This window comes from Malaclemys terrapin, unplaced genomic scaffold (genome assembly GCF_027887155.1).
Source record: "Malaclemys terrapin pileata isolate rMalTer1 unplaced genomic scaffold, rMalTer1.hap1 scaffold_78, whole genome shotgun sequence".
In the NCBI taxonomy this organism is placed as follows: Eukaryota; Metazoa; Chordata; order Testudines; family Emydidae; genus Malaclemys; species Malaclemys terrapin.
Window position 1 is genome coordinate 62565 of NW_026530227.1, and position 20955 is coordinate 83519.

The 20955-nt window shown below is 42.3% G+C and overlaps 1 protein-coding gene across 1 annotated transcript; it reads right to left on the minus strand.

Moving 5' to 3' along the window:
• Nucleotides 1-20693, minus strand: LOC128829778 (centromere protein F-like; the record flags this gene model as incomplete). Its single annotated transcript, XM_054015183.1, has 8 exons — nt 1-215; nt 3066-3259; nt 4460-4540; nt 7458-7539; nt 10479-10633; nt 13027-13162; nt 18154-18276; nt 20571-20693. Coding segments are annotated over 8 exons (1101 nt in total), but the record flags the coding sequence as incomplete, so codon positions are not given.
• Nucleotides 20694-20955: the final 262 nt, after the last annotated feature.

The window sequence follows — 20955 nt, forward strand, 5'->3', positions numbered from 1 at the left end:
ACTCAGGTTTACAGTATTATACAGTTTTTGCCTTCTTCATTTTGCTCAGGTGATGTTTGTGTGCTCAAGGAACATCTGCCTTTGTGAGTGTTAATATTCTCCCTAGAGGTCTGAGCAACAGTTTTTCTGGGTTGCTCATTTATGCCAAGAGATCTTGAACTAGATTCCATGGGTTCAATAGCTGTTTCTGCTTGGCACTGTTGAGTATCATCTACCTGCAACACAACAAAAAATAGTCTTGTTAAGTACCAGCAGGAAGTGAGAGACGCATTCCAAGCAACCGAATACCATGAATTAGCAGACACCCGCTAAATGCAAGAATCTTCAGTGTTTATATTGATCACTTTGAAAATACAACAGTGCTGTGCAGAATGCTTAACAGCAACTACCTACTCCTCACCACATTCAAGTTTTACAAATCGCAAGTCACATAATATAACAAGGTATAGGCAAAGCTAAGGAGTAGTACACAGTAATTCCTTGTCTAGTCTATTCTTGCTCAATCACTAATCTGCAGAACTGTATTTTGAGATATGTAATTTAAATTTAATTACTGATATTTCATAATGAATTTGTAAATGTCCTATAGTTTATTCTGTAAATAGAATAGCACTTGAAAAAGTTGTTTTGTCCTGAAGCATTTACACTGGCCTGCAGAGGATATCTTGTCCAGATGTTCTGCTGTTCAACACTAGCTTTGTAAAACTGTTGAAAAATTTCACAATATTTATACCTTTGGAGTTATCTCAAATTCCAGTCCCCACTGCTATTACAATCATCCTTGTCTCCCCTGCACTTCCCACCAAATGCTGACATGATTTTAGCATCAATTAGTTAAAACTTAAGTAGTTATAAATGTGTGCTTCACGACAATTGAAATCCCAAATGCCACAGCTTCTGATAGTGGAGGTAATTGGTCTCAATTCTCATCCCACTTACACTGATGTGGGTCCTGTGTGAGAGATGAGCATCAGGGCTTATCCTTCTAGCGCCAATACTTATCAAAATAAAAGCTGTTAAAATGTTGATGTCAAGTGGAAAAAGGGAAGACAGTCCTTACAGTTCCGTAATTGTAATAGTAGCTTGAGAAATATACGGCTAAGTCTAAAAATAAATGATTTTTACCACTGAAAGCAGAGACTGTGGAAGCATTCCTTTTTAGACCTAAGAGTTGTGGAGATAGTGTGCCACCTCTCTAATTGTTCCGTCACTCTATCAGTGTTTTTCTAGCAATGGGCAAAATCTCCAATTGTGGACATGCAGTTACCAGGGTCTGGTTGAGGCTATCACAATACAAGCATTACGACAAAGTACAGTACCAAAACTTCTAAAGAATGAGATCAATTTTCATTCCAGTGTCCTCAATAATTAAAAGCAAAGGAAAAAAATCAGATCAAGTTTGCATAAGGACTGAGAAACGACTTCAGGGTCTGGCCCTAAAAAATGAAAACTCTGGGAACAGAATATCTCTTTAAACAATTTGTTGAAGCATGATTGTTTTTGTAGAGATTGTTACTTAAAGAATGATTTTATGTGTTGTTCACAGCAATGCAACAGCAAAAACAAAATTGTTACCAACATATATTACTGGGAAAGCTAGTAGGATCATTTATTATTAAGGTTACCTGTCTCCTCCCATTACAAGACCCTGTTTTCTGCTGCTTATAACTTTACAAACTTTAATTGCTTGGGCTGAAATTTTCCATGCTGTATGTCTGCCTCATGCTCTTTTTCTTCGGGGGTGGGGGACAGAGGCAGAATTTCAGCCAAAATGGTTTAGCTATTCCCAAGAGCAAGGCTAGGGAAATCTACATTTTTCTCATATTAAAATATTCGGGCAACTTTTCTTTGAAAAGCTCCATGTGTTGGAGCAGGGACTTGTCATTTGGCAGGGAGTGGCCTTTGTGTCAGAGAATGTGCTTTTCGCCATCCCCAGGAAAACTTGCCCAAATTTGGCCAAATTAGAAGCCTTTGAAAAAAAATCACAGTTCACAGACGCTCAGTAGAGAGAATTCTTAGATTTTTAGCAGCTAAAATCCCTGAAGGTTTCATCCTCGCTGCGTATACTTGGATCTCGCACAGCTCTTAGTGCTAACCAAACTGCGCATGAGCTATTCCCCACAGAGTGACTGCACATGTGCCATTTCCCCCACAGCTCCTGGATATGAAAACACAGCACTGAGCCATCCTCACAGAACAACTGATATGCTCCAACCCAGGCCTACAGGGGTCAATGCCAGAGTTTCCCTGCAACGGTTCTTCCCAGCTGCTTTGGGCCAAGCACCAGAACTGAGACAGGAACCTTTCTTTCCTGTACTCCCAATGACCCCTCCAAGCTGGTGCACATGCACGGTGGTGGAGGAAGATACTGGACTCAAATGCAGAGGGGACAAAAGGCAAATGGGGGGGTGGCGGTGGGAGGGCAGACTGGGACAAGGAGTATGCCAAGATTGGGACTGGAACGGGGGTGAGGAGAGGGGGCCAAGGACAGGGAGCCAGTAGGCGAGGCTAGGGCTAGAAGACTATGAGAGAAGGCGGGGGTACAGGGAAAGGAATGTGTAGGAGACACTGAGAGAAGACACAGAGCTAAGAGGAGGAGGAGAAGCGAACTGGGGCTGGCTGAACAGAGAGATTGGGACAAGGAGCCTTCATTCCAGCATATCCGAACTTTTGAGTGCTTTTGTGTGTAATCCATCTATGCACGCACACACGCATCCCCTGCTCTAGGCAGCCAGGTCTTTCAAGAAATAATCAAATATTTCTGAGGAGCATTAAAGTGGGAAGATTTACCTCATTTCTATTTACCAAGTTAATGAGCACTTGGCATGAGATCACAGATTTGATCATACCAACAATTTTAAGTTTACCATTATGCCCAGATCTTTGTTATATGCCACGCTTTATTGATTGTATTTACATTGATGACCTTGTCTTCACTATATTCATGGCAGATAGAAAGAAGGTGTGAATAACACGGCATATCTTCAAACTCACTTGGAGAGATAAATACATTATGTGGATTGCCCATGCCCTGCACATTCAGATACATTTTTAAGATCAGTTACCTTTTGTGATTTGCTGCCACCAGCTGTCGGTTTACAGATCTCCCCAAGATTATCTGACCTGCCTTTTCGTAAAAGTTGGGAACCCGGTGACAATTTTTGGCTTTGGGCAGCAAGACGGGGACTGGTCCTTAGGTTAAAAGTTGTTCTGCATAAAATGTAAGGGTCGGTTTTCACAATAGGAATAGCAGGAAACCCTAAAAAATAAACAGCTTCTATTAACCAAGGTTGCTTAAATTACTTTATGTTCTAATCAATCTGATCTTGCTCATTTCAAGATGGAGATGACAACTGGTAATAATTTAAGACAGTAAAATGGCATTTACTCACTAAATAAAATATAATGGGGGAATTATTAGGACTATCTTGCGTTCCTAGAATTTTATAGGTGAACTCAGGCAAGGGTGTGGATCTGTGCAACAGCAGCTCTACTAAAATGGCCAAAAGCGTTTTCCCCAAGAAAATGTTCTCTTTTTCCTTTAAAGGAACACCATTAACTGGAAAATCATTTCCATCTGAAAATGATGTCTCTTCTACTGTTCTAAGTGGAGCTGGCCGGAGGGCGACAATTCTGTTTTGCGACACCTTTCGAGGTTTCAAAATTTGTTTTTATTCTAGATTGGAATGAAAACATAAGCCTTTCAAATGCTTTCACAAAATGAAATTGAATCAAAAACATCAGGTTTTCAATTTGGGGGCCTTCCTCCTTGCAAGAGTCCACTTTGCACCTCAAAAACATTCCTAGCAAAAACTTTGTCTGAATCAATACATCTCCGTGAAACATTTTGGCTTTGACAATGCAGCACATTTCAATGAAAAAACATTCAGTTAAAAATGTTTCAGCAAAAATTTCCCCCCTTCCTCTCAACCAGAAGAAAAAGGTGTTTTATACTGGGAATGGCTGGGCCTAGAATCCCTCTCTTTTTGCCAGAGGTCTTTTGCAAAGTTTTTGGAGGAGTCCCAAAGTCAACAACATGTATCTAGACTGATTTTCAAAACTGCAACCTGATATTAGGATTCTGGATTTCAGAATTTTTGGCTGTTTTGCTTTTGTCATCAAATACTACAAAACTGTACAGATGGGAAGACATCACACAGACCAAAAACCAAAACTACTAGAAATTATATACATCTACAACAAAATATACTAGCCCCCTATAGCCTCAATTGTATACTAGGGCTTTTTTTTAAAGCACATGCGGCTAAACTCAGCTCTGACAAGCAGTTGAGTTAAATGGACTTATGCAACCTATACAAGGGCTGAATCTGGCCGATGATGTCCAAGTTTTTACAATGCTTCCAAGTCACGCATATGACAACACGATTCTCTAGATAAGCGTGCGCTCACACACTCCCCACCAATGTGGTCTCTTCTCCTCTAAAGAAGTAACAATTACCTTTTTTCACCACCTCTGGGAGTCCGTCTAGTTCATACTCTGGCTCATTCTCATGTAGGGAGATGGCAACCTCATCAGCACCTGACCAAAGGAAAGAGTCATTACCTGTACAAATAACTTTAAGGAGACTCTGGAAAGATGAGTTTAGAATGCAATGATCTCAATCATTCATTTCTTAATTAAGTACATAAGATGTGTGCTTGTGCAACCACAGTAAACTATACCAAATAAAACAAACCAGACATCATGTAAAGGTTACTTTACAGAAGAGATCTCTGTTGATACCATATTTACTGTCAGGGTGCCAGGTACCCCGATTCTTTGGAATCTGCCCCTGGACACACAATGCATGGGCAACATTAATTCTGGCATTTCCTAACTTTTAAGTGCTTAACATTACCACCTTACCATTATTTTAACAATTTTTGGGTATATAATTGAATATAGCTCGTCTCAGAAATATGGATCTCTTTTTATACTGCTAGTGATTCTGCTTATTGGACACTCATGAATATTTGCTAGCCTAACTTACCCTAGCGAATGGCAGACAAGTTGTAGTATATTTTACACACTGTGGTGACCACTTTAAACTGTTGTCCTATTAGCTCTATACTTAGCCCCTGACAACTCTTGAAATGACTGAAGCTTGTGATCAATAAAACCCCAATGTATGTGTCTTAAAAAACATTTGTTAAAGTTAATAAACGCCAGCATTTCCTGGTCCCAGAAAGCTGCAACTAGTACCAGGATGATGATAGTTAGAAAACGGAGGAACTGTCTGAAGCATGTTTCTTCAGATGCAAGTAATGGAAATTTCCAGAGGCAGTATGGAGATAACAAGGTTAGTTCAATCAGGGAGGGTGAGGTGCTCTGCTAGCAGTTGAGGTGTGAACACCAAGGGAGGAGAAACTACTTCTGTAGTTGGATAGCCATTCACAGTCTTTGTTTAATCCTGATCTGATGGTGTCAAATTTGCAAATGAACTGGAGCTCAGCAGTTTCTCTTTGGAGTCTGGTCCTGAAGTGGTTTTGCTGCAAGATGGCTACCTTTACACCTGCTATTGTGTGGCCAGGGAGGTTGAAGTGTTCTCCTATAAGTTTTTGTATATTGCCATTCCTGATGGCTGATTTGTGTCCATTTATCCTCTTGCGTAGTGACTGTCCAGTTTGGCCAATGTACATAGCAGAGGGGCACTGCTGGCACATGATGGCATATATAACATTGGTGGACGTGCAGGTGAATGAGCCGGTGATGTTGTAGCTGATCTGGTTAGGTCCTGTGATGGTGTTGCTGGTGTAGATATGTGGGCAGAGTTGGCATCGAGGTTTGTTGCATGGCTTGGTTCCTGAGTTAGAGTTGTTATGGTGCGGTGAGTGGTTGCTGGTGAGAATATGCTTAAGGTTGGCTGGTTGTCTGTGGGCGAGGACTGGCCTGCCTCCCAAGGTCTGTGAAAGTGAGGGATCATTGTCCAGGATGGATTGTAGATCACTGATGATCACTTCAACCTCCCTGGCCACACAATCGCAGGTGTAAAGGTAGCCATCTTACAGCAAAAAAACTTCAGGACCAGACTCCAAAGAGAAACTGCTGAGCTCCAGTTCATTTGCAAATTTGACACCATCAGATCAGGATTAAACAAAGACTGTGAATGGCTATCCAACCACAGAAGCAGTTTCTCCTCCCTTGGTGTTCACACCTCAACTGCTAGCAGAGCACCTCACCCTCCCTGATTGAACTAACCTCGTTATCTCCATACTGATTTATACCTGCCTCTGGAAATTTCCATTACTTGCATCTGAAGAAGTGAGGTTCTTACCCACGAAAGCTTATGCTCCCAATACTTCTGTTAGTCTTAAAGGTGCCACAGGACCCTCTGTTGCTTTTAGACTAACACGGCTACCCCTCTGATACTTGTCTGAATCATAACACTTTAAGAGTTGCTCCTCTCTCCCTGTCTACAATCCAGAAGGACACCAAAAGCTGTTTGGAAGGACATATGTATAAACTCTAAAAGATGTCAATTTCTCCATGGTGGATGCTGAACTATCAGCCATCTATACCCAGAATATGAATTTTCTTTGTTGTGATGGCCAGCAACGGAAAGAACAGACACACTCCAACATTTTACACTCTCATGTCTCAAACAAAGCATTGTAAGAAGTTATACACAGCACTCTAATGTTCTTTAAAAAATAGCCTCCCTTCATCCTAAGGTCATTTTTTATTTCAAAACATAGGCATTGGAAATCTATATTCATAACATATAAGGAGACTCTGAAATTTGAGGAGACAGATCTTGGGCCAAATTCTCAGCTGGTGTGAATGGCAGAGCTTCAGAAACTATACTGATTTACACCAGCTGAGGATCTGGCGCCTCATCTGAATCAAACGTAATAATGCATGTTTTGAAAACATGTTGTATAAATAAATGCATTAAGGTTAGAAACAGGATCATGATTAAGGCTATGTTTTAGTCTCGGGTATTTTTAGTGAAAGTCATGGACAGGTCACGGGCAATAAACAAAAAGTCACGGCCCCATGACCTGTTCATGACTTTTACTAAAAATACTCGTGACTAAATCTTACCTACTGGGAGGGGGGACGCTCCTGAAGACTGCTGGGGAGTGGGGGGGAGAGAACAGGGCGACGCTGTTGCTGGGGGGATGCCCAGGATCCCGCTGCCACTAGTCCCAGACTCCTGCTCCAGGGCAGCACCAGGGAACATGCCTAGTGCTGCCGGAGCAACAGCCAGTGCGGCTGGCTCCTGGGCTTCCCCAGCTGATGGGGTGGTCCTGGGATCAGCTGCACCAGCAGTGCAAAATTCACAGAAGTCACGGAAACCGTGACTTCCATGAATGATTTTGCAGCCTTATAATAACATTCTAGTATAGCATTTCCTTCTTAAACTACCCCATACTTGGCTTTTGCTCCTTTAATGGAGCACCATGTTCAGCAATTTGTTTCTGCAACATTTTTTTTTCCTTCTCTAGCTGCTTACAGGATTTCCTCCACGTCTTCGTCTCACTGCAAGCAAATCCATTTTGCTTCTTCAGTTGAATTGTAGACTTCAGATTGTCCAACTATAAAATAAAAAATTGTTTGTAGTTGCTAATAGGAAACTTCATTCTTCTGTATAAGCATTATACTCTCACTAAAGGCATCTCACCTGTCATTAAAAGTTCAGTGCAACTAAAAAACCAGACAAAAGTTATAATATGCATTTGTATAGTAGATTCACTTAGTAATATACAATTGAATTATAGCAGCTTCTAATTCCAACAGAGAAACATTAAAGTCATGTTTATTGGAAAGCTACATGTGTGTAGATTTCCTTGATAGAGAAATAATAATCTAAATAGAATATTCAAAATAACCAAATGACAAAACCCAGCTGAAAAGCATGTGGTCCAGGCATGTTTGTCCACCCTATGTGCATTGGAATGCCAAAATAAATGGATGGTGGATATCTGGCAGCCTTATAAAACACACTTCAGGATAACGTAAATATCAAGCACAGTGCTCCATTAGCTGGGCATGGAGTGAGCACTGTAACTCAGTGCCTGCTTGCCACAATACGGGCTCCACACTGTGCTACATGATTGCTTTTTCATGTGTTTATTTCTGAAGCGAGAGCACAGAACTACAGTCCGTCATTCACCACAAATGGAAGTAGAAAAAGACGGCAGGCTAGAAAATGCAGAGGGAATTGATAAGAAGAAATTCACCTAGATGGACAGGTTTAAAAACTAAAAACGCCTATCTAAATTATTAGCAAAAATAGTGCTGTCATAAGAAGAATCACTTAATTAATAATTTAGATGGAAATTCTGTATACATCGGAACTGATATGCTCTCACAAGTTGAGTGTGACATAATGAGGTAGTAGAAGCAGTTTAAAGACAATAGGGGCACGTCTACAGTGGGAAGTTTCACAAGGTATTAATTAATGTGTTCATTAACATGATGTTACAACATGCAGTGTAGACACTGCACTGTTATGTTTAATATCACATCAGTCAGTTATGGTTAACCTTAGGGGCAGAGTGAAAAGACATGTTTAAACACGGTCTAATTTTGAAGTACAGACCCTGGCAAGTAAGGTATTGTTTCCTTTGCACCGTAAGTGGAGGCATGGCGATGTCTCTCTCTGATAGGACTACTGCTGCACTTAGGTTCCCCAAACTTTCAAATTTTCCTTACATTTTAGTTTAACATCTAGTTTTAACCGGAAATGATGATCTCAAAGGAGGAAAGCATGAGAAACTAGATAGTTTATTATTATTGAGGTTTTTTTCAAGACACTGGCTTCCAGTGCTGAGAGAGTCATGTGGGTTTGGGATTTCTTTTTTGTGTGGTTGTGTACATGGGGTACTTCCCCCCATTGTTTACAGAAGTGAGGTAGCACGCTAATCACCCTGTTCTGGGCATCTCTCAACTAAGTAGGGGTACTGAGACAAATGCTGATTGTTGGAATAGCTTGCTAGATGGCCTCAGGTGCCTGAAAGGGTGTCTGTCTACACCCTTCCGAAGAGAATTAGTACCACTTGGGGGTTTTTACTCAGTAAAGCAGGAGCCATTTTGAACATGGAAGGGATTTCTCCTTGACGCCTCTGTAATCCCCTGATGGTGCAGCTACATAAGGAATGGAATTCTTATGTGCCTCTGTTCTGGGCACACACTGTCTAAAGTGCTCTTTAATCCTTCAACGCTGAGCAAGCCTATGGAGAGGGGGAGGAGACTCCAAACTCCTTTCCCTGGTAAAACCCGGGTCCTTGACCTGATAAACGGACAGGGACAATTCCCACTCCATTGTGACCTCAAATTTGGGCCCCCTTCCCTGGTTGAAAGAGGATCCCAGGTTGAAAAGCAGAGATGAACAATTTACATTACCCTGCCACCTGAGACAGGGCTTCACAGAAGTAACACGTGTCTCTGCACACCCAGATATACTCCAGGGTGGGAGGGGGCAGTGAGTCTGATACAGAGCACTCCAGGAGACCCGCATATAGGAGAAAACCCCAGCAAACACATCCTAAGGATGGGAAGGCAAGAGAAAAGATTTAAAGCCTGATGTTTATACGACCTGCTCATTAATTATACATATTACTTCCTTACAAAGGGGACAATTCCATTTGTCTTTTTGGGGCCCAGAGCATATGGAGTTTCCAAGTGTTATTCCTGAGCAGACTATGTGGGGTTCTCATCTCCTTGAGAATCCTCATGCTCCTGATCAAGCCTTCTCACAATGGAGTCAGGGCTTCAAATGGGTGTGTTTATGTGCGCATGCAGGGCACTAGTGCGCTGGTCCAACAAAGCCCCATCCCTTCACACATCAAGGGTTGGTGGCTTATAGCAGCAAGACGTAGGTTACCCTCTAAGACCCCTAAAAAGCTGCCCACTGAACTACTTGGACTTAGCTTGATCTTGCAGGGCTTTTCTACCACTGCACTAGTGATCAAAGGGAGTTACTGAGAAGTGCTGTGTTTGCGGATCCAGAGAACTTACTTGAGGAGAGAGAAAGAGGAGCAAAAAGTTGAAATGAAATCAATATTGCAGAAAAATGAACAAAAATGAATGATAAAACAAAGTTGTTGGGAGAAACTGAACCGCCAACTTGTTCTGCTGGTGGACACAATTTCTGGTGGCCTGAGGTGAAGGATGGAGCTTAGTCCTGGAGCCTTCAGCAACAACACTGGTCCACCTCCCAGTTCTACAGGTGAGAGGAATCACCTCTTTGTTCCGAATGAGGAGAAAAGCTGGGCCACGGAACAGACAAAACGTGCACATTTTATCATGTTTTCAGGTGTCCCTCTAAAGACCTCCTGTATCTTTGATAGCCAGATAACAGATTTAATGAGATTTCCATGCTACTAATGGAAAAGTTATAGCAAATGTTATATTAGAATAGAGACTAGATATTTAAAAGGACACAAATAAATATTTTGGCTCTTAAAAGCTTAAGTATAAAATGCCTTATTAAACTATATGAAAAACTTATGTTTGTTTCTAGTAAGTCTACTTTTTCTTCTTCTAAAGCCTTGTTCTTATTCTTAAGGGTTCCATTTTCACGTTGTAGCTCCTGGATTGAATCCTGGAGCAATTTATTGTTGATTTTTAGATGTTGAAGCTCGGCTTCTTGTGCTTCCAATTCTCTTTTCTGAAACAAACTCTGATCTATAGTAATAAAAAAAATTAAGTGGTTAATTTGTGAAAGCAAACTATGTCAAATATGCAATATTAGCTTTTATGGGTAACACTATAAAATGGCAATATTGACAATTTTCAATTTTTCACCTAGCAATACATTTTCTTAGTATTTCAGAATATAATTACGTATGTGTTCTAAAACTGCCTTTATTCCCAAACCATGAAATTGTATAGCTGAGACAATTTTAGCATTGCCAGAATTCAGTTTTGCAGAAAGAACATACTGCTAGTCAAATCGCTCTATGCTTCACAATTGTAACTCTGTTTCTACAGCCCATCTTCACTGAGGTCTGATGGCTTGTACTCTGAAACTCATGGTTGACAGGTAACAGTATCAATGGCTAGATAAAGAATTTTGGTGCCCTATTTGTCCATTTTCCTGTCTTCAAAATCCAGAATATATAAAAATGATCAAGGTGTTTGATGGACTGATGTATGGAGTAAAATTAAGAGAGACAGACAATACAAGAGATTTCCTGTATTGCAAAGAGAATTCTATTGAATAACACCAACTTACCATATAAAACAAGACTACGCATTCCCTTCCTACAGGACAAGGAAAATTCAATGTCTCCAAGACCCAGAACTTGGTGAGAAAGAGGGGCAGAGAGAGGGGAAGGGAAATGATAGCAATCAACAGATATTTGAACTATGTCAACACATAGGATGGAGAAGGATTATTTAGGGTGGTGATTCAAAGGGGAGTGTAGCGGGGCGGTTGCCCGCTCTAGCCCTGAAGGGGTTGGAACAACCCTGCAGAGGGCTGTGGCTGGGGAAAGCAGCAAGCCTGGGCTGATTGGGGAGGCAGCTACAGCTGGGCCACGCTCCCATCAGGCCACAGCTGGCCCTTATAAAAGGGCTGTGAGCCAAACACTCACTCAATCTTCCTCTAGCTCTGAAGGGAGAGGGACCTAGCTGTTTGGGAAGCTAAGGGTACTGGAGTGAAGCAGGGCTAGGAAAAGGACAGAGGAGCTGGGGAGCTCCAGGCTGGCAACTCCCCAGGCTGCAGGGCCTTCCTTGTCCAAGGCCCAGAGAGGTACGGAGTTGTAGTGAAAGGCAGCAGGTCCAAAGTCCCCTGCCAATGATGAGTGGCCATTACAGACTGCAGTCGGCCCTAGTGAAACAGGGCTAGATGGTGACTGGCAGTAGCCACTGAGGCAAGGTGGAGGATGGGGGTGGGGATTCCCCTGGGTGGGAATCCCCAGATAGTGGGTTACTGTTGTGAGCAGGACCCTGACAGGGGAGGACACCAGGGTCCGGAAGGGACACGGGGGCTAATGTTGAGCAGGATGGTGCTCTGGCTAGAAATGAACTAAGTGCCTGGATGACCAGAAGGGGGCGCCACACCGTTACAAGGGGGAAAAGGTATAACTAGAGAGGATAATCAGAGACTTCTTAGAGAGGAAGAACCGTCCGGGGGTTAAGAGTGACAGTCTAGGACTCTGGGCACCAACATTCAGTTATGTTTCAATTAGGACAAGTTATTGTTGTTTGCAGTGAAGAGCTACAGCACAAACATCTTCTGACTTATTTTTTTGTGCATAATTATTCCCTCCAGAAAACTGAGAGAATGCTCCCATTTGACACCTTAAGAACCACAGATAAAAGATAGCGAAAGCAAGAAAATGGACTTAGAAGACATTACATTTTCTTAGCTAGCCGAAAGTGCTGCCACTTGCCAAGAATAAGATCAAAACGCAAAGCAGTTATTTGGATGGCCTCATGGATTGGAGAGTGCAGAAATACTGATTAAAATAGGAGCAGGACTAGGTCCATAAATTTAATTTTGAAATCTCATTAAGTGAGGTTAGACTTCTACAGCGATAAGTGGGAGCAGTCTCCTCCTTTACAATGGCTATTTAGCAGAATTACCTGTTCTCTTAAACCTCAGTCTGCAAAATGCATTTTCCCAACCAGATAGACAAATGTAGGGAAAAGTCAAATTAGGGCTCGGCGGGTAACATTTCATCACGTTTTAGCTTGATGGAGTCCATATACAAGCTAAAGGATAATAGTTTGAGGTATATTTGTTTGCTTGGGATTTTAAAACACAGGAGCACATTGTAGTATTTAATTTGCTGACCATATAGTTTTGTTTGGGACATATTTATTCCTCATTTTTAATTGCTTTAAAACCATATAATGTGATGAGTTAGAATATTTGTATAAAGACGTTCCATCTCAGTTTGGAAAGAGAATTGCGTGTATTAGCTGAAAGTTAATTAAACTATATCACACAGTGGGAACTTATTATTTCTTGGGGATGCTTCAAATCCCCATTTATAATGAAGTTTACAGATCTCCCACACTGAAGTAATAGTTTGTAATGGGATTTAAATAGGTAGAAATGTGTCACTCACTTTTCATCTCTTCAGCGCTCTTCTGGGTCTCCTTTAGAAGGTGCTGGGCTATTTTTAGTGCTTCTTCCAGCTGATGGATTTTTCGTGATTTTTCATCAGACTGGCAGCAAAGAAGGTTTTTTTCCTTCTTCATTTCCTACAACAAAACATTAGTTACAAAACAGTCGATTAAGTCAATAAACTGAGAGTAGTGTGATGTGGCATACTATCCCTCTGAGTCCCATGAAGACTCTGGAAAGTTGGGCCTTGGTTTCTAAGCACTTACATGACTTAGGAACACAAACTGCACTCTTGGCAATCCTGAGAGGGCAGACAATCCTTTTGGGACATCTCCCAGCTGGCACAGATCACAGCAGTACTTAGCTGGCTCGGATATGGAACCAGGGAGCTGCAACCAGTTCTCTGTTGCCTGCCCATAGCAGATCTTGACACAGGTTAGAATCCAGCCCACAAAAACGGAGTCAGTGAAGTTTAGTGACTTGCCCAAAGCCACAGAGGGGAATCAATTTCACTGCCAGTATCAGAACACAGGAGAAGTTTCCAGTTCCAGCTCCTGTTCTCAGACCACCCATCTCTGTGTGGATGATTCAAATATATGAAGTTGCTCTTGGTAGCAAGATAGCATTAGATGCAAAGTATTATTACTCAGTAATACCTGGGGGTTTGGGATAGAAAATTTTCTAAGCATCTTTTTTCCAAATAAGTTAAGAAAAGTTAAAATACCCCATACAACTATGTCCTACCTGGGAACTTAAAATAACAGTTATTTCTAAGAAACTAACTCCTTCCACCCAAACTCCTGCATTGCTGGGTAACAGATGGCATGGCACTGGTGGGACTCTCTTGGAAGCAAGCCATCATTTATTCACCTACTTACTACTAGCAGATGGGCACCAGTGCACAGAAGCCAAATTCAAGAAAAGGGAGGGTCTGGATGGAAAACAACCTAAATCCTTGCTGGCACAGCAGGTCTGTATTTTCATCTATTTAAACAAGTCACCCAAAGAACATGAATAAAACCGTTGCTGCTTCTAGTTATTTTCCTTTTGTTTCACAACCTCCTAGTCCAAAATATCCAACTGTTATATCGAAACACACACACACACACACACACACACACTCTATCATCAATCATTCTAAAATACACAGTTGTCAAGAGACAAAATTTTTAGACAATGCTGATGTATGACAAATGTCTCAAAGCTGCAGGAATTCTGAGCTTCCTGTGTTCAAAATACCAATGAAATTCAAGGGGTTTAAATGGCTGAAAGGCCCGCCCCTCTTGCTGTGACTCAGCACAAGTGGCTCTGATTAAGAAGCATTCAACAAAAATCTGGAACCAACAACCTAACATAGCTGCAAAAAAATCCCATGCTCTGATGCTGGACTTTCACAAAACCATTTACAAGACATGCATTCTCCCACCTTCATCTACATCCCATCCCATCATTTGCAATTACAATTTGGCCTCAATCACATAGGCCATCATTAACTCTTGCTTGAATAATCGAAATCCAATGTATTTAGACTCGAATGCATCTGCCCTGAAAAATCTGCAACAGTTACAGAACACAGCAGCACACCTCCTCAGTAATACAGGTTCACTTGAGTACATCAGTCCTATGTTTCACTCACTCCGCTGATTCCCCAACAGAACACTCAATCAAATCTGTCTTTAGTTTTGAAGTTATAAAGAACATGGGCCCAAAATACCATCTTACTCTCTCAGACTTCAGTAGCTGTGTTCCTCAGGAACAACTGTCTACACATCAGAAGTAAAACTAGCATATGCAGGAGACAGGGCTTTTTCAGGAGCTGGCCCAATATTAGGAAATTCACTCCTGCAAAAACTTAGAATGACAACTAACATCACCATTTTTCATATTTACACTCCCCCCTCCCCCCCACACACACCCTTTACCCTCTAGGACAATGGCTTTCAACCTCTTTTCCATTTGTGGACCCTAGAAAATTTCAAATGGAGGCGCAGACCTCTTTGGAAATCTTAGACATAGTCTGTGGATCCCCACAGACCACGGGTTGAAAACCACTGTTCCGTTGTAACGACAACCTTTCGAGGACCCATTAGACAGTCTGCAAACTCCCAGGGGTCTGTGGACCAGAGGTTGAAAACCACTGCTCTGGGGGATATGGGAGAAATAGAAACCTCAAATAACAGATGCTAGTCATCTTAATTATTCTTAACTCTGGAAAGCATTCAGATACAACAGCTATTGGCACAATATAAGAACTTAAAAAAAAAAATCTCGCATGCTGCTTCTATGACTATTCTGACTTCTCTTCCCTTTCATTTTCCTTCTAATTCCCAATTAAAAGGAAAATCTTTTAATCTACAATCAAGGTTTTTTAAAATAAAAATTTACAGCCAAATCCTTTTCGTGTAAATTGGAATAACTTTATTGATTTCAATGGAGCTATGCTGATATATTCCAGGTCAGGATCTGGCTTCATAGTTAGAATTTTGATGCTAATGCTAATCTATAGTGCTTGAAAAAGTAAAAATGTACAAATCATTTTGGGGATTTTCTCTTGCTTTAAATTGATTGTGTGACCAAAAAAGTACCCATTCCTCCACGAAATCTTGGAATTAGGCCAAACACACTTATACTTAGGAAGCAGCTAATGATTCTAGAATTTCCAAATTAACTCAAACAGATATTTAATATATTTTATTTTTAGGACTAAACAAAGAGTCTTTTGAACCATCCGACATAATTAGATTAGACAAATAATTCCATATGAACTGTAACCCTATCTGTAGTGTGCTGGTGCAAAATAATTTTTTTAAACCCTGACCATACAACCAATTTTGTGCCTGGGGTCAGTCCACATGGAATCAATTGCAAAAACTACAAGATCAGGGCCTTATTTTGTATCACTTCTATAGGTCTTGTGACAGGGTCAGGCCAGAGGGCTACAGGAGAGTGATCCTATTGTGATCTAGGAAGCGGGCGGGCCAAAGCCCGCCCACTGCTAAAAGATCCCCCCAGCCTTAGCGGGGGATCCACAAGACCTGGAAACCAAGTGATTTTGGGGGACAACTAATGAAATAACAGGGACAGGAGTGCGGTCAAAGGGTCCGAAGGGAACCTGAATGGGACACTGAGCAGAGAACCCCAGACACAGGGCCGGCTCCAGGCACCAGCTTAACAAGCAGGTGCTTGGGGCGGCTAAGGGAGGGGGTGGCACCTGCGGCAATTTGGGGGCGGCAGGTCCCTCACTCCCTCTAGGAGCGAAGGACCTGCTGCTGAACTGCCGCCGCCGATCGCGGCTTTTTTTTTTTTTTTTTTGCGCTTTGGGCAGCAGAAATGCTGGAGCCGGCCCTGCCCGGACAGCGCCCACTGCTCCTCGAAGGCGTCAAGGGAGTCAGAGGACGCCGCCCAGAGGAACTCTGCCCGGATTCATGAATGGACGGAGGATCAAAAAGAGGCCCCACAGTCACAGGAGACTCCATCCACCAACCTCCTCTCCCTGGTTTTATAGATGGCCATTTTAGCCAGGGCCAGGAGGAGGTTGACCAGGAGGTCCCATGACTTTGTGGGGCCACGGATAGAGAGTGCATAAATAAGGAGGTGAGGGGAAAAGTGCAGCCAGAAACGCAACAGGAAATCTGTGAGGACCCGGAATAGGGGCGGCAGCCTGGCGTACTCCAGGTAAACGTGCGCCAGGGTCTCCCTCACGCTGCAGAAGAGACAGGTGTCCCGGGACGGGGGTGGACCGCGCCATGTACATGCCTGTGCTAACAGCCCCATGAAGGAGCTGCCAACTGACATCCCCGGCAGGTCTTGGGAGCAGGATGGAGTATAGGCTGGCCCACCGGGGCTCCTCACCCTCTAGAACTGGCCGGAGATCCCGCCACTTTGTGTGGGGGTGTGACGCGAGAGTGAGGAAGTGCAGGGTGTGGAGCACGAGCGTGTATAGATGTTTCCTTGGCGCAGTCCGGAAACAAACCGGCTTCAACTCATGTAGCCAGCTTACGGTGAAAGGGCGGGGAGGCCGGTTGGGTCCACAGGGCAGGAGCCCGCTACAGGAGAGTGAGAGAAGGCAGATATATTAGCCCCAGATTAAGCAGGTCGCTTTTCCCTGGGTAAGATAACAGGGGCAGTTCCAGAAAAATCAGGAATTTTCTGGAACCAATTAAGGCAGGCAGGCTAATTAGGACACCTGGAGCCAATTAAGAAGCTGCTAGAATCAATTAAGATAGGCAGGCTAATCAGGGCACCTGGTTTAAAAAGGACCTCACTTCAGTCAGTGAAGGGTGCGCAAGGAGCTGAGAGTGAGAGGGCGTGCTGCTGGAAGACTGAGAAGTACAAACGCTATCTGGCATCAGGAGGAAGGTCCTGTAGTGATGATAAAGAAGGTGTTGGGAGGAGGCTATGGGGAAGTAGCCCAGGGAGTTGTAGCTATCACATAGGTGTTACATGAAACTCTGTAGACAGCTGCGATCCACAGGGCCCTGGGCTGAAACCCAGAGTAGAGGGCAGGCCCAGGTTCCCCCCTCCCTCTCCTCCCTATTGGATATAAGAGGATCAGGGTGACCAGACAGCAAGTGTGAAAAATCAGGATGGAGGTGGGGGGTAATAGGAGCCTATATAAGAAAAAGACCCAAAAATCGGGACTGTCCCTATAATATCGGGACATCTGGTTACCCTAAGAGGAGTTGACTTGGACTGTGAGTCCCACTAGAGGGGAAGGTCCCTGGCCTGTCCACCTGACCCAAGGTGGGTCAGCAGAGACTGCGGGGATTGTTTTCCTTCCTTTTCCCCATACTGGCCAGTGATGAGGTTAGATGAATGAATGGCAGGTTTGAGCCACAAAAGTGTCCAAACTGAGGGCTGCCGTGAATCTCTGAGGTGAGCAAATCCGCCAATAAGCACAGGGCCCACCAAGGCAGAGGAGGAACATTGTCGCAGTCTTAAGATGGTCCAAAAAAGGACAGCCAGATTAAGACAGTATCGAAACACAACTTCTGGTGGAAATACACTATTCTCCAACACACAACTTGCAGAGTTCCCCTATGAGTCAGTAAGGCCTAAATGGCACCAGTTCTTACTGATTTCGAGTTTAAATTATTAATTATTCCAGTTGCCCCTCTGATTTCTTTACCTCAAAGTTTCTCCTCAACTCATTTTCCTTTGACTGGCTTGCCAGTAAAGCCTCTTCTGCTCTGCACAACTTCTGTGCAAGCTCATTGGAGTTGTTTTCCAATTGGTCTTTCACTGCTATTGCCTATGAGGAAAACACATCACATTTTATTTGTAGTCATATTTAATCTATTTTAAAAAATTAAAAATTCCTGATGTCCCTTTAAATGATGAGCTCCAAAGATATGTTATAAAACAAAGCAAAAAGAATAAGCTATCTTCTGCTTCCTCTTAAAGAAAGAGAACTTTGGAGTAACTGTTGACTTCTGCGTTGTATAACTAAGAGCAGAATTTGGCCTTAATCCTTGAAACTCAGCATGATGGCTTTAAAAAAGTACAATTAAAAATAGCCCAGATATCTGAAAAATCCATCCTCCTTTCACTGTGCAGTCCCGGGTTCTAGATTCTGTATCATACCAAAAACAGTACATGTTAAGGTAACACAAATCTTTAACTCAAGACTGGGCAAGGATATGAAAAATATTTTCAGGCACATTTTCAAGTATATAGTTGTAATGTATAAATATATTCATAATTTAAGCAATATTTATAGTACAGTCTGTTAATCATTGGGAATGCTAACCTGAGCTTTCTTTTAAGTTCAATCATAAGGGCAGCAGATTTAACACTTGCTCTCAATTTTTTTTAACGTAACATATTTTATCAAAGCAAGCACCTATTAGGTTTAGAAGATGCTTCCCCATTCCCACTCAGTCCTCAACTGCTCATTTCAGAGGTAACGTTTAGGTGTTGACTGATGATCAGCTATCACCAAATATGCCATTGAACAGCCAACAAACAGAAAGCATCCATACCAAACTAGACTCAATTCTGTACAATCCAAATAGCAAGAGATTGACAAATTACTCTACCTTTTCCACTTACTATATAGTCAAGGAACAGGTTACATGTTCTTAAAAACCAGTATTTGTACACCTTAATTCCCCGTATTTATGGACCAACAAAGACATTCAGCTTGCACCTCTGTCTCCAGAACTACATTCTTCGGGGGAAAGGGAAATTAGTGTAGTGCTATGCTCAATCTTAAATTTATCACCTGACTTTATATCGCTATCTAAACCAGGAAGTTAACAAGACCGTAACTGTAACACCACCAAATTCTAACTGGTTTTCAACCTTTTTAATCTGTTTTATATCTGTCATAAGAGCTCTATAGTACTCCAAATTAAAAATTAAGTAAATTCATTACCAACATCAAGAGAGGAAAAAAATGAGAATGAAATAATTTAGTTCCATTCTAGAAAGGAGTACGCTTTTCTGGATAAAAACCTTTAGACGTCCAAGTTTCAGTATGAAGCGAGTGTTTCAAGAGTAAACATGGAAAGAAGAGTATGTGTAGTGGTTAGCATTTTCTCCTCTGTAGAAAATGTTTGATTAATGTGCTCACACAGCTAGGATGACACATAGCTATGCCGGACAGCTATCGTGGACAAATTTAGAACCTCTGTATTACGTCAGTGTAGACCATGTGTATCAAAAATAAAAAAACAGTTTTCTATTAGAGAGTGTGGGTAGAAAAGAAGCAGTGCTCAAATCCGAACAAGTCTAAAGGGAACGGTTCCAGGGCATTACCCCCAAACTGCCTTTGGGCCCATCTGCTTCCTCAGTTGACCTTCAATCTTGCATCAAACCAGCTATCACATGTGGCGATTTTACAGTAGTGCTCTCTTCCAGTTTGGTTTATTATCATAACACAACACTCAAACATACCCTTACCAGCCTCAATTATTCCTTTCCGTTTATAATGCCTCAAGTTTTTCCAGGTTTTTATCAGAACATGCCCATCCCTGCAGTCCAGCCCCTCTCCTAGCTGGGATTTCTGCATCCTGCAGGTCCATCAATGGAGGCTTATCCCTGCACAGTTTCCAGTTCCTTGTAAATATCTTCCCCCAAAAGTCTTCTGCCTTAGAGTTCTGGAAAATTGTCACCTGTCCTCTTCACAGGCTCTCTGCCTGGGAACTAAGGAGAGAGAGAGAGAGTCTCTCTCTGAACTTTTGGGGCGTGTGGGGGGGGGTGTCTCTCTCTTGAATGACTACAGGCTGCCATGCATCTAAACCAGCAGGCCTGGTTTAGATGCATGCTTCTGTCACATGACCCTTGTATTCATTCCCATCATACAGGGAGATGGGCTAAACCTGAGAAAAAGTGCAGCTGTGCCCCAGTCTTTTAATGGACCAGCTCACCCTGTGACAGGAACATAGCGCAGCTTGCTCTGACCTGTCATGTATTTAGTTGCACTTAAATATTAGTCATGTATAGATCTTTAAACACAAAAAAGAGGACAGTTAAAATTTTACATAAAATAAAAACTCAGCATCACCACTTCCATTTGAATAGCTCAGATATTAAAAATCCTACGTTGTCAAGTTCTGCCCGTAGACCATCGTAATCGTTCTTGGCTTGCTGCAAGTCCTGGTTGAGTTTCATCTCCTTGCACTGCTGGGCCACTGTCTGTAAGGCACAGAGCTGACGTAATACTTCCTAGAAATGGGGGAGGGGGAGGGAGGGAGGAGGGGAGAGAAACACACTCCTGTTACATGTTTCTAGTCAAGTTACTATAACTATTAACACTGGAAAACATGGGGGAGGGACTGTAAATGGTTTCTGTAAATAGTTACTAATTACACTAAAGCCCTCTCTTACAGAAGCAAAAAGAGTTTAAAAACCATTTTTAAGTAAAGCCTAAATTCTGTTATGGCCACTAATGGCCATGACTCAGTTTGGCCAATCAGAGTAGCCTACT